General features: G+C 39.2%; 1 protein-coding gene across 2 annotated transcripts in view; it reads right to left on the bottom strand.

Annotated features, from left to right (window-relative positions):
• Positions 1–141: 141 nt before the first annotated feature.
• Positions 142–15,247, bottom strand: part of grk4 (G protein-coupled receptor kinase 4) — a 204,855-nt gene continuing 189,749 nt past the window's right edge. The window contains exons 14-16 of one of the 2 annotated variants that reach the window (XM_061881348.1): positions 11,173–11,310; positions 3,537–3,714; positions 142–3,302 (exon numbers count right to left, since the gene is read on the bottom strand). In XM_061881348.1, coding sequence (XP_061737332.1) covers positions 3,538–3,714; positions 11,173–11,310 — 315 coding nt within the window. In that variant the 3' untranslated portion in view covers positions 142–3,302; position 3,537. The remainder of the gene's footprint in view (positions 3,303–3,536; positions 3,715–11,172; positions 11,311–15,247) is intronic. The other variant, XM_061881347.1, reaches the window with a different exon arrangement.

Below are 15,247 nucleotides of genomic sequence, written 5' to 3'. Positions count from 1 at the left end.
AAATAATGAATCATTTCTACTTATCTATTTATCGCGGTCATGTCCGCAATCAACAAGGACAAACAAGGGACGACTGCAATAGAGATTGCACAGGACGGCCCCCTGCAGGGAATAACACACAAATTAGTCAGGACACGGATACATTTTATACAAATGGCAGTGTATTGTTTCATAATTACAAATGTAAGATATGGTACAACAACCAGTGATACAACTTGTACAAGAATTAACAATGACTGCAGTGGTTGAACAACATGACTGTACAGGTACAAAAAAAAAAAAGAAAAAAAAAAAAGGGGAAAGGGGTGGTGGAGGTGGGTCTCAGGCCCGGTTAGAATACCAGTGGAGCATTCCTTGAAATAACTTTACACTGACTGACCAAAATGAGAAACTCTTAAGTGTTTCTCCAGGATTATACTGTTAGCCCAGTTTGGAAGGGCATGAAGGAATGCATGGAACATATTCCAACGAGGCCATCTCTACAGGTCGTTTCTACTCTCCTCAGATACCAGAGATATGTTGGCACTAAAAGGTCATCATTTTACATATACAAGGAACCTGAAGTATTACAAACCGATACATGCTTTAAAACAGGCATTACAATGCACTTAGTGCGGACATTCAAAACTTTTGGAGCAGTTTAAAGTTCCGTAGACTGTGGGGATTTTCTCCTAAAAACGGACGGAAGGGGTGAAGGGGATGAAAGAAGGCGTGACGCATTTTTCTATTGGCACACGCAATGAAGGCCGTCAGTCTTTCCTCGCTTCATTTTTCAAACAATAAACAATATCAGTATTGGTTTTGGTATATCATCGGCAGAAAGGAGACACTTGCGGAAGTACATCCCAGTGCAATGAGTATGTCAAGTGGAAAGTGGAGGACTACTCCTGTTACTGACCATGGCAGGTGAAAAGGTGCAGGCATCAATTTCCCTATAAGTCAGTGTCTAACAGATTTTCTATGTATTTTTTTTTAAATGTACAAGGTTTTTGAGGCTGGAGGTACAAAAAACAAAACACAACTAAAAAGGCTAAAATCTACAAAGGCAAGAGAGTCCGCTTCAGAGCATGCCTGAGAGCAACAAATAGAAACAAACGACTCAAGCCAGCGACATGGCACGTTTGTTATAGTGATAGTGGATTGTGCAATTTTAGAGCAAGAAAGTATGAAAGCAGAGGGAGTAATATATGCACGCACGCTCATATATATGCTGCAGACACCCCATGATATGCAACAGAATAAAAAAAATCAACTGACAGATTCTCTATCCATTCACATCAAATTTGATGCCGTGGATTGAACTGAAGAGCTGATGCCAATGCACACACTGAGTATTCACAGTATTGAAAAGTGACGGTAGGAAGTTACACTGACCACCTTTGAAACGCCGGGCGCCTCCGTCGAGAGTTGAAATCCCACCTTCGTCCCTTTTTTTTTATCATCGACACGCACCATTCTACGAGTGAACCACATATCGCGGTATGCTTTTTAATGGAAGAGTCAAAGGTTGTGCACTATTACAACATCCATGGTTCTAGTTATCTAGCATAAACATAGCTTAGGTCACGGAATATAGCCACACATCGAGTTCAGATATGTGGTCAACGGGTGGACTATAGGGGTTAACTTGTGCATGTGTTACCAAAATCTTTTTGGACACTGGAATTAGGCAACTGAACGTATTGCGTTTGAATTTTGTGGACTGATTTCGCATTGGGTTTGACATTTTAGTTGTGACATTCTGTGCGTTGCATAGTGGGGCCCCTCAGTACATCACTGACTTGCTATGCCCCTACTCTTCAAGGCGTGACTGCAAACCTGACACCTTATTGGCTAGTTCCGAGACAAAATCGAATGCTTTGGTCTTAAATTACCCGACGTGAGTCTTGAGTTTTGAAGCAACAAATATTTCTGCGTTAAATTTTATATATTGAATTTGTATAAACTAAATTTCAAAACACTGATTTTTAAACACACACATATTGTCTTCAATTAATTAGTCTGCACAGTTTAATGTAAAAAAAAATTAAATTAGTCCACAAATTTCAAACAGTTCAGTTCATAAAAGCAGTGTCAAAAGAAAGTTTTAGTAATAAAAACACAAATGAGCCTCCGTAGCGGCTATTCATGATCTACTTACTGCACAAAAGGCAAAAGCAGGCTCTAATCTCACTTCAGAGGCAGAACAGGATTGATTCGACAGCAATATGCTAAAAGGATGGAAGTATTTGTCAGCTGCAGGTCAGATTTTTAACAATGTGATGCTAACACTCCCTCTTAGCACTTGCTTGGGCAGCAAAATGTCGGAATATTCCCCCCCCATTGCTAAACGAAGAAATAAATAAAATAAATCTAGCTCTGCCCAAGTCATTTTTGCAAAATATTAACTGAAGAGAGGAAACAATGTCTGATATCGGATATTACCGTATTTTCTGGAATATAAGAAGCTACTTTTTACCTATGCTTTGCACCCTGCAGCTTATACAACGCTGCGGTTAATCTATGGATTTTTCTTCTCTAACGGCTATGTTTCTTTGTTAATAAGATCCGCGACATATAGTTAGAATTTAGTGGGTGCCGTTTATATTCTGGTGCGTTCCATAGTCCGAAAAATACGGTGGTAAATATGAGCCTATTGGGCTCACCGGTTTGGGAGAGCGGTTCTTTCTGATGGGCCAAGTAAAGCAACAATAAAGCAATAATCAATACATTTGTATATTGACAGATTTCATTCAGATCTACCTGAGCCTTGAGTTGAGGAGGCAATGCCTTAATTTGGGGTTAGGTGGATCTGATGTGCTAAAAACACGTCACATTGGCCAAATCAATGTTAAAACATACAGCACATAAAAGAATAAAGAACAAAAAAAAAAGGCCTTATGCTACATTGAGAAAAAATAAAGACAACTGGTACTGTGCTTCTTTAAAAAAATACAACAAAAACTGCCCAAATAAACATTATCCATACTCGTTCCCAAAACAAGAAAATCAATATGTAATGTATGCATTCAAGTGGTACTTTTATGGCTTTTTGTACAATACAACCTTTAGTGAAAATATACATCTAGACATAAATTCAAGTACAAAGGTACAAAATCTTTAAACTCATACTTTTTTCTTTAATTATAATACATTTTTAATACAGTTCATAAATACAGGTCAACATTCACTGAGTTCCTAAAATTCGCACTCGGCTGGAGTTTATGGTTTAGATCTGGGGGGGGGTGGTGGGTGGAAGGAGTGGTTTAAAGTCGTGAGGGCTCCTCGAACTCGTCGTCGCTGTAACCGCTCTTAAAGCAAACCTGGGGGAGGAGCATACGTGACGTGACACACCCGTAACGACATCTCCTGTCACCTACCTGTGCTAAACAACCCTGTTAGGAATGAGATGAGACGCCCCCCCCCCCCCCCGCATCACATGAAGGAAAGGAAATGAGAACCAAACAGGAAAACCCCCAAACTTAAAAAAAGAAAAGGCAGGAGACAGGCGGCACGTTTTATGGAGCAAGGAGGAAAAGAAGGAGGAGAGGAAGTACCTTAGCCCCCACCCCCTCGGACAGTTGCCGCAGCACTAGCACTTGCCTCTCTTCTGAACAGGCGGTAGAAGAAGCCTCTCTTTGGTGGAGGGTTAGGTCGGTTCACGTCCAGGTCTGAACATAGCGTCCCGTCGGTCTCATAGACGTTGATTTCTTTGAAGCACTCCATTTCGATCATCTACACAAGGAGAGGGAAGGACTTTTCAATATTGAATACGGTCTCCACCAAGCGATACAGTCAGGATCAGAAGGGATGGATATCGATATCATAATTATTGATATGATAATGGCATCAGTGGCGACATAATGGTAATAACCAGACTAGTGTTGTATGGCAGTGGTTCTCAAATGGGGGTACACGTACACCTGGGGGTACTTGAAGGTATGCCAAGGGGTACGTGAGATTTTTTTAAAAATATTCTAAAAATAGCAACAATTCAAAAATATATTCATTGAATAATACTTCAACAAAATATGAATGTAAGTTCATAAACTGTGAAAAGAAATACAACAATGCAATATTCAGTGTTGACAGCTAGATTTTTTTGTGGACATGTTCCATAAATATTGATGTTAAAGATTTATTTTTTTATGAAGAAATGTTTAGAAGTAAGTTGATGAATCCAGATGGATCTCTATTACAATCCCCAAAGAGGGCACTTTAAGTTGATGATTACTTCTATGTGGAGAAATCTTTATTTAGAATTGAATCACTTGTTTATTTTTCAACAAGTTTCTAGATACTTTAATATCTTTTTTTCCAAATAGTTCAAGAAAGACCACTACAAATGAGCAATATTTTACATTCTTATACAATTTAATAAATCAAAAACTGATGACATAGTGCTGTGTTTGACTTCTTTATCTCTTTTTTTCAATCAAAAATGCTTTGCTCTGATTAGGGGGTAAAAAAAGGTTGAGAACCACTATTATTATAGTACCGCGAGCGATACTAGTGTTGTCTCGATACCAATATTTTAGTACCGGTACCAGTACCAAAAAGCATTTCGATACTTTTTTAAATAAAGGGGACCACCAAAAAATTGCATGATTGGCTTTATTTTAACAAAAAATCTTAGGATACATCAAACATATGTTTCTTATTGCATGTTTGTCCTTAATTAAAAGAGTGAAAATACAAGACAACTTGTCTTTTAGTAGTAACTAAACAAACAAAGGCTCCTAATTAGTCTGCTAACATATTGTGTCATTTTTCATTCTATCATTTTGTCAACATTATGAGGGACAAGCTGTAAAAATTAATTATTAATCTACTTGTTCATTTACTGTTAATATCTGCTTACTTTCTCTTTTAACATGTTCTGTCTACACTTCTGTTAAAATGTTATGATCACTTATTCTTCTCTTCTTTGATACTTTGCATTAGTTTTGGATGATATCACAAATTTAGGTATCGATCTGATACCAAGTAGTTACTGGATCATGCATTGGTCATATTCAAAGTCCTAATGTGTCCAGGGACGTATGTTTTAAGTTTATAAACATAATATGAAGTTTTAAAAAAAGGACTTGTATGGCCATCTGTGTTTAAAAATGTGCATTTATATCTATTGTTTTAATTGGTTATTTAACTAATTATAATGTGATAATGTTCATCAGTCAACTCATTGGTGTTCATTTTCAATTAATCAAAATAAAAAAATATCAAAACCAAATTAAAGGATGCTATTTATGTAGTTTGCTCAATGTCCTTGACTGATAGGACTAATATCATGTGTTTTTTGTTTTTTTTAACATATGTAGCATCATCTACAAAGATACAAAGAAATGCTATTGTGAGATCAAGTGGACACATTTAGACCAGCAGTTTCTTTCATTCAAAAATTTCAGTTCATTTGTACATTTAGCAAACTCATCCTGCGGGCCGGATAAAACCCTTCCAGGCCCGTGGGCCATACGTTAGACACCCCTGCCTTGGAGGAAAATCTCATTTAAAACATGTGCATAGCTCGGTTGGTAGAGTGGCCGTGCCGGCAACTTGAGGGTTGCAGGTTCGATTCCCGCTTCTGCCAACCTAGTCACTGCCGTTGTGTCCTTGGGCAAGACACTTTACCCACCTGCTCCCAGTGCCACCCACTCTGGTTTGAATGCGGCTTAGATATTGGGTTTCACTATGTAAAGCGCTTTGAGTCCCTAGAGAAAAAGCGCTATATAAATATAATTCACTTCACTACAACACTTAAAACCTTTAGCACAGCCGTATGTGGAATTAAATTACGGAATTAATTAACTAAAGAAATCGAATAAAGCACCGATATGATTCAGTTTAAGAGACAGTTCAAACTACAAGTCTTCACAAACTACACAAAACAAGAATTATTATTTTTGGGGGAGATAAAGACTATTTGATTGGCAACATTAAATTGGCCCTAGTGTGTGAATGTGAGTGTGAAGTTGGCCCTGCGATGAGGTGGCGACTTGTCCAGGGTTTACACTGCCTTCCGCCCGAATGCAGCGGAGATAGGCTCCAGCGACCCCAAAAGGGACAAGCGGTAGAAAATGGATGGATGGATGCATTAAGATTATTTATGTACTTAACATTTGTGTACTTACTCTGGTTTATTATTTATTCACTGTTCTGTTACAGAGGACAAGGAAATGGGATAAAATTGCTATGGTATGAAAATGGGTCGGATAAAATAAGCTCAGCTTCTTCCTCCTCCTTTTGGGACGTGCTGTAATGAAACAACTGGAAATATGTGACTCATCACATTGTATCGTATGCATGTTCCAAATAAACTGAAACTGAACTGAATGTAAGTGTTTGTTTCTATTTTCATTGATTGTACGCAGCGGAAGTTGCTTTGCTGGTCGCGTCAAAGAAACTTGCCTGCCTTTAATCCTGGATTTGTGATTAGCTAATAGCAAGTGGGATTCAACCGCATTGATGCCCATTGAGCAAAGTTTGTAAGTCTTTTGGCACACGCTGCAGAACACCTCTCTGTTTTTTTTTGACCATCGACAGGCTTTAACAAGCATTCATTAATAATGATGGAGGAATAAAAAAAGGTCATGAAAACTTCCCAAATCCTAAAAGACTTTATAAAGAAATTTGACATCAAAGACAAAGTACAATAAAAAATGTTGTAAATAACAATTTTTGTTTTGTTTGTGCTTTGCGATGACGAGGCGACTTGTCCAAGGTGTATGCCGCCTTCCACCCGAATGCAGCTAAGATAGGATCCGAAAGGATCAAGCGGTAGAAAATGGATGAACGGATGGATGTTTTGTCTGTTCTATTGTGGTTTGTTATCCCTTGCACATGTTCTACATTTTCTTTTGTGTTTCCTCTTCTTTCCTTATGGTAGTTTTGTTTCAATTTCTTAATTGCTGAAAATTATAGAAAATAATAATTCATATTTTGAAAACATGTATAGAGACATGTTTACTTTTACGTTCTGATTGTTTGAATTTTGTGTATCGACATGCACCTGGGGATAGGTTGATTGGCAACACTAAATGGTCCCTAGTGTGTGAATGTTGTCTGTCTATCTGTGTTGGCCCTGCGATGAGGTGGCGACTTGTCCAGGGTGTACCCCGCCTTCCGCCCGATTGTAGCTGAGATAGGCTCCAGCGCCCACTGCAACCCCGAAAGGGACAAGCAGTAGAAAATGGATGGACGCATGTTTTGTTTGTTTTATTGTGGTTTGTTATCCCTTGCACATGTTCTACATTTTCTTTTGTGTTTCCTCTTCTTTCCTTATGGTAGTTTTGTTTCAATTTCTGAAAATTATAGAAAAAAATAATTCATATTTTGAAAACATGTATAAAGACATGTTTACTTTTACGTTCTGATTGTTTGAATTTTGTGTATCAACATGCACCTGGGGATAGGTTGATTGGCAACACTAAATGGTCCCTAGTGTGTGAATGTTGTCTGTCTATCTGTGTTGGCCCTGCGATGAGGGGGCGACTTGTCCAGGGTGTACACCGCCTTCCGCCTGATTGTAGCTGAGATAGGCTCCAGCACCCACTGCAACCCCAAAAGGGACAAGCAGTAGAAAGTGGATGGACGTATGTTTTGTTTGTTTTATTGTGGTTTGTTATCCCTTGCACATGTTCTACATTTTCTTTTGTGTTTCCTCTTCTTTCCTTATGGTAGTTTTGTTTCAATTTCTTAATTGCTGAAAATTGTAGAAAAAAATAATTCATATTTTGAAAACATGTATAGAGACATGTTTACTTTTACGTTCTGATTGTTTGAATTTTGTGTATCAACATGCACCTGGGGATAGGTTGATTGGCAACACTAAATGGTCCCTAGTGTGTGAATGTTGTCTGTCTATCTGTGTTGGCCCTGCGATGAGGGGGCGACTTGTCCAGGGTGTACACCGCCTTCCGCCCATGTGCAGCTGAGATAGGCTCCAGCACCCCCCGCGACCTCAAAAGGGAAGAGCGGTAGAAAATGGATGGGATGGATATTGTTTTTGAAACAAAAGAGCTGTGATTGGTCAGCTTGTTACATCATTATTTTCGGGGTTCACAGCCCATCTACGCGAACGATTTTCCCTACGTTTTTCGAAGCAATCTCCACATTAAAAATGACCGTTTGTTCCAGCTCCAACATTAAGATGAGGGCCTCTACCGCCTGTGCGCACCGAAACAAAGATCGTAGATGACTGAAAAGAGGCTCACTTTGTTGGTGTAGTTCTACTGTCAAATAGACGAGCTCAGGTGCTGAGAACAATGCACAGAGCGGAACTTCTCGTATATCATTTGAAAGCCAGAGAAGAAGAAAAAGACTCCGGCTTATTAGTGATTCCTAGAGCTCAAAAAAAGTCTGCAGGCTATAGAGCGTTTTCCGTTCGGGCTCCAGTACTCTGGAATGCCCTCCCGGTAACAGTTCGAGATGCTACCTCAGTAGAAGCATTTAAGTCTCACCTTAAAACTCATCTGTATACTCTAGCCTTTAAATAGACCTCCTTTTTAGACCAGTTGATCTGCCGCTTCTTTTCTTTCTCCTATGTCCCCCCCTCCCTTGTGGAGGGGGTCCGGTCCGATGACCATGGATGAAGTACTGACTGTCCAAAGTCGAGACCCAGGATGGACCGCTCGCCGGGACCCAGGATGGACCGCTCGCCTGTATCGGTTGGGGACATCTCTATGCTGATCCGCTTGAGATGGTTTCCTGTGGACGGGACTCTCGCTGCTGTCTTGGATCCGCTTGAACTGAACTCTCGCGGCTGTCTTGGAGCCACTATGGATTGAACTTTCACAGTATCATGTTAGATTCGCTCGACATCCATTGCTTTCGGTCCCCTAGAGGGGGGGGGTTGCCCACATCTGAGGTCCTCTCCAAGGTTTCTCATAGTCAGCATTGTCACTGGCGTCCCACTGAATGTGAATTCTCCCTGCCCACTGGGTGTGAGTTTTCCTTGCCCTTTTGTGGGTTCTTCCGAGGATGTTGTAGTCGTAATGATTTGTGCAGTCCTTTGAGACATTTGTGATTTGGGGCTATATAAATAAACATTGATTGATTGAAGAAAGAAACGCACAGACGTAGCAATTTATCGATGAGGGCAAAGTTATTAGGTTTATTTTCATTATTGTTCCATGCATTGACTTATTGAAGACATTGGTCCTGCGATGAGGTGGCGACTTGTCCAGGGTGTACCCTGCCCGGTAGAAAATGGATGGCCTACAATTGTATATGCTTATTTTTTAATACCTCTGGACATCGAAACCCATTTAATGACTTTTAATCCTGCAAAAACATTGTTTTGTATTCAATATTTCTTCTCTGAAAGTTTGTCTCTCTTTTTAAAAGGCATATTAGATATTATTAGACATGACCGATAATGGCTTTTTTGCCGATATCCGATATTGTACGACGATATATACAGTCATGGAATTAACACATTATTATGCCTAATTTTGTTGTGATGCCCCGCTGGATGCATTAAACAATGTAACAAGGTTTTCCAAAATAAATCAACTCAAGTTATGGAAAAAAATGCCAACATGACACTGCCATATTTATTATTGAAGTCACAAAGTGCATTATTCTTTTAACATGCCTCAAAAGAGCAGCTTGGAATTTGGGACATGCTCTCCCTAAGAGAGCATGAGGAGGTTGAGGTGGGCGGGGTTGGAGGGGGTAGTGAAGTGAATTGTGTTTATATAGCACTTTTCTCTAGTGACTCAAAGCGCTTTACATAGTGAAACCCAATATTTAAGTTACATTTAAACCAGTGTGGGTGGCACTGGGAGCAGGTGGGTAAAGTGCCTTGCCCAAGGACACAACGGGAGTGACTAGAATGGCAGAAGCGGGAATCGAACCAGCAACCTTCAAGTTGCTGGCACGGCCACTCTACGGCATAGCTCGGTTGGTAGAGTAGCTCGGGGTGTACATATTGTAGCGTCCCGGAAGAGTTAGTGCTGCAAGGGCTTCTGGGTATTTCTTCTGTTGTGTTACGGTGCTGATGTTCTCCTGAAATGTGTTTGTCATTCTTGTTTAGTGTGGGTTCACAGTGTGGCGCATATTTGTAAGAGTGTAAAGTTGTTTATAAAGGGGTATTTGGTGGGTAATTTTTGAAATGTATTCTATTGTACTGTATTTTGTATATTATATGATGATGTTTTTTATTTTAACTGTGTGTCCCTGTCCATAAGCTGTGTGCTTCTAGGGATCACCTTTTGCAGAACGGACTCCGATATTAACAAAAAATAATAATAATGAAATTCAAAACTATGTTTGTCTGTAAATAAATACAAATAAATAAATAAGTTTGTTATTATAAGATTCCAAATAAACTAAAAAAAAGTAAGGGGTGTCAAAATAGGGAATGCACAATATAATGTATATTATACAATATAATGTATATTATACAATATAATGTATATTATACACATCCCTACAACATGCTACAGCTGACCGGTTGACAAACACCATTGTTGTTCATTGTTATGTTAATTTTCTTAAATTCTATCAGCTAAATTGACTGCATAACACTCAAACAGCACAAAGCACCTGAGGTAAACAAGTGAGATTACATTCAGTACAGGACAAAAGTTTGGACACACCTTCTCATTCAATGGGTTTTCTTTATTTTCATGATTGTAGATTGTCACTGAAGGTATCAGAACTACAAATGAACTCATGGAGTTATGAAGGTGAAATAACTGAAAACATGTTTTATATTCTAGTTTCTTCAAAATAAGCACCCTTTGCTCTTCTGATTAATTTTTTTGCACACTGTTGCCATTCTCTTGATGAGCTTCAAAAAGGTAGTCACCTGAAAGGGTTTTCACTTCACAGGTGTCATAGTTTTGATGCCTCCAGTGACAATCTACAATGTAGTCATGACAATAAAGAAAACGCATTGAAATGAGGAGGTGTCCAAACTTGTGGCCTGTACCGTATCCTATTCCAAACTGTGCCGTGATGAGCTGCAATGAACTGGACTGAAAATACGGATCAGCGGAGAATTGGACATTTCATGAATTATGCATTTTTGGCCATATAAGTCAAAACAATCGCATTATTACATTTATGGAAATGAAAAAACCCTCTAGAATTTCACTGTTCTTCGAAGCACTGTGCACTGCATTATATGTACTGCAATCTAGCATGCTGGAACAATGACATCATCACAGTGGCCTGGTGATGCAGTACCTCATTCTGCCACGGGATGGAGACACTCCCCGTGACAAACTTGTGGTAGAAGTCGTCATCTGTGGGGTCAAGGTTCACACCTTTGACAGTGGAGAACTGCTCGATGTCAAGGACGTCTTTGCAGTACACGGCCCGGGGCTGTCGGAGAAATACAGTATGATGAGGAGCAGAACAGCGTAAAGGAAGAGGAGAAACATGGCGCGGAAAATAGACTTGTGTGTTTACAATCACAATTAAATTACCCGAATCATCAACAATTTAATAGAATGAAACTGTTTGGCTATGCACATTTCCCACTTACATACTTACGCTTAAATGTGTATAATACTGTGGTGTCAAAACCTTCTCTGCAGGCCTAACATAACCAGAAATCATCATCATAATTAAAGATAAAAGTATTTTTTTATTCACTTTCCCTAAATCTCTAAAATGATTCATATTTTCTTCATGTCATATTATACTCCTTCCAGTGCTGTTGTTTTTAGTTTGAGTTTGTATCCAATCAGAATTCAGCTTGCTTATGTTGCCATGCTGTACGAAATCTGCCCGGGGCCTTCAGAATCAACAATGCGGGCTTTTATGCACTGTCTGTGAACGGACACATACAGTTGATAGACAATTGCGATAGCCAATCAGATCACAAGTTGTCAGTAAGGTCAGCTACATGGCCTCGCGTTGAACATGACATTTACACGTCCTGTGATTGGATACTCATCGGGGCGTTAGTGGATGAATTTGAGAACACATACAGTTGATTGACAGTTGCGATAGCCAATAGGATCACAAGTTGTTGATGGTAGCCTATCTAGGCAGCCTGGTGTTAACGAGACTGTGATTGGATACTCATTCCAAAGTGAGTATCCAATCACAAGTTGCAATTGAGCAGGAAGCAGGTTTTGTTGACCCACAAAGAAGGAGAAGAAAACATTGATTAGCTGGCAGATATATGTTTGCGAGGCCATTTTCAAAAAAGGATATTTAAAGAGAAACAACATCTTGTGGGACGATGGGCCATTTCCACTCGAATCAACCGACTGCGAGGGTTTTACGGCGTCGAATAGGTCCTAGAAATTGTGAGTTCAAATATTTAATTTCTTAATTTTTTCACGTTTAATGTTTTTTTTGCAATTTTTATTTTGACAGTACCACATAAGACATGTTTTGATTGCTGATGCGGATTTATAGATTTTTAAATGCGTCAGAATATAGCCCGTTCTGTATACTGTTGATGCATTTCAATGCCCAGCAGTACGTGAATGTGTTCCTGTATAGTATTTCTCCAGAAATGGTCATGTGGTGACATCAATGATGGTATTTTGAGAGGTAATCATTGACGTCGGACATCACTGAAGGCCTAGGTGGGAAACGCGCGGCCTGCCACTGGTATGATATGTACACTGTTACATTGTGTACACTTACAGTGGGGCAAAAAAGTATTTAGTCAGCCAGCGATTGTGCAAGTTCTCCCACTTAAAATGATGACAGAGGTCTGTAATTTTCATCATAGGTACACTTCAACTGTGAGAGACAGAATGTGAAAAAAAAATCCAGGAATTCACATTGTAGGAATTTTAAAGAATTTATTTGTAAATTATGGTGGAAAGTATGTATTTGGTCAACCATTCAAAGCTCTCACTGTTGGAAGGAGGTTTTGGCTTAAAATCTCAGGATACATGGCCCCATTCATTCTTTCCTTAACACGGATCAATCGTCCTGTCCCCTTGGCAGAAAAACAGCCCCAAAGCATGATGTTTCCACCCCCATGCTTCACAGTAGGTGTGGTGTTCTTGGGATGCAACTCAGTATTCTTCTTCCTCCAAACACGACGAGTTGAGTTTATACCAAAAAGTTGTATTTTGGTTTCATCTGACCACATGACATTCTCCCAATCCTCTGCTGTATCATCCATGTATCCATTTTGGTATAAACTCAACTTGTGGTGTTTGGGGAGTGAGGTAAACACGAGGTACTATCGCACAGCCGCACCAGCTGAACCCATTACCAAATCGATTACTATCGTCGCACACTTACCAAAAATGACGATCGCAATGTTAATTTATTTTCCTTCATTCCTTTTCAATAGTGAGTTGCAACCACTCAAGTCAGTCCCTCCCATTCCGCTACGTAGCCAAGATGACGATGACTGCGTGTGTGAAAGTGTGTGGTTTGGAACACCGCCACTATCTCTGGGAACGTTGATACTACTTTCCCTATTAACCTGAACAAGCCCAAATAGCAACACATAACCCAACCAGGCTGTCAAGTATTGGTTTAACCCCTCAAAACACTCACTTTCACTTTGTCAGTCTGTTTTTGCTATAATGAGACTGAAAATAAAATAATTCCTTTGGTGAAAGTGATCCACTGTTCACTACTAAAGAGTTATGTTTACTTAGGCGGGGCTCTGTTTTCATACATAATGGAAATAATAGGTTCCGTCTGACACAAGGCAGCGGCAAATTTAGTTTTTAAACAATAACAGATTCCAGATCGGTTTCTCACCACCTGGCAAGCGGTGGAAAGTAGCTTATAATTAAAATTCATTAGTAACAGCGTCATGATTTTGCTACTTTCTACAGTTCAGTGTAGGACTGGGACTCTCAGGCTCGCTCACAACCCGGCATTATCTAGATCAGTGGTTCTCAAATGGGGGTACGCGTACCCCTGGGGGTACTTGAAGGTATGCCAAGGGGTACGTGAGATTTTTTTAAAATATTCTAAAAGTAGCAACAATTGAATAATACTTCAACAAAATATGAATGTAAGTTCATAAACTGTAAAAAAAAAAAAAAATACAACAATGCAATATTCAGTGTTGACAGCTAGATTTTTTGTGGACATATTTCATAAATATTGATGTTAAAGATTTCTTTTTTTGTGAAGAAATGTTTAGAATTAAATTCATGAATCCAGATGGATCTCTATTAGAGGGCACTTTAAGTTGATGATTACTTCTATGTGTGGAAATCTTTATTTATAAATGAATCACTTGTTTATTTTTCAACAAGTTTTTATTTATTTTAATACCTTTTTTTCCCCCAAATAGTTCAAGAAAGACCACCACAAATGAGCAATATTTTGCACTGTTATAAAATTTAATAATTCAGAAACTGATGACATAGTGCTGTATTTTACTTCTTTATATCTTTTTTTCCAACCAAAAATGTTTTGCTCTGTTTAGGGGGTACTTGAATTAAAAAAAATGTTCACAGGGGGTACATCACTGAAAATAGGTTGAGAACCACTGCTCTAGATATGGTAATGCTGTGAAAAGGGTGAAACAAAAATGATATATTCAGCAGCATAACTGAAGCAGAGCACAAACAGCAACGTGGCAACAAAAATGAGTCTTTAAGTGCAACATAACTGTACATTTTCTGTAAACAGACTGTAAATGACGCCTGCATTGACACTGCAATGACCCTGTGTTCCTGTCAAGAGTGGTGTATAGAGAGAGTATGGACAACCCAGTTTCAAGCAACTCCCGTGACTACAGGGTGCATGTTACGTACCAGTTTGAAGCCGCAGGTAAGCAACACTGCACTTCCTCAATCGACATTTATTTTGTTTGAAGAGTGTTTGCCGTGTAAATGGGATGCACCACTCGCCCCAAAAAATATGCGGGAAGCAATTGCATACGTTTCCCGCAACCCAGAGAGAAGAAAAATATGGGAAGTGAAGGTTCGCTGGGAAGGCTAGAGAGCCAATAACAACCGTTTAGGTAAGCAAACATATGGGAAAACGTGGTGCATCACTCTCTTAGTAACAGTGAATTAATAAACTTCGCCTGACAAAACCTTACTTTAAATTTGCACCTTTTCTGCATGTGTCAACAATAATCAAACTAAACTAATACATATCAAAGTAAAAAGCAGCATTACTTCAGTATTCAAGTTAATATGGTGATAATGAAATCAGGAAGCCATGACCCGCCACAGTAAAACCAAGAAAAATATTCAACAAAACAAAAGTAAAAGCGCAGTGATTACAAACATTACATTGGAAGCAGACACCACAGTTGACATACTTCACACAGAACTTATCATTTCTCTGTAACTGTTGTTGCAAAGCTAAT

Source organism: Nerophis ophidion, linkage group LG20, assembly GCF_033978795.1.
Source record: "Nerophis ophidion isolate RoL-2023_Sa linkage group LG20, RoL_Noph_v1.0, whole genome shotgun sequence".
NCBI lineage: Eukaryota > Metazoa > Chordata > Actinopteri > Syngnathiformes > Syngnathidae > Nerophis > Nerophis ophidion.
This window is presented reverse-complemented; position numbering and strand designations above follow the sequence as displayed.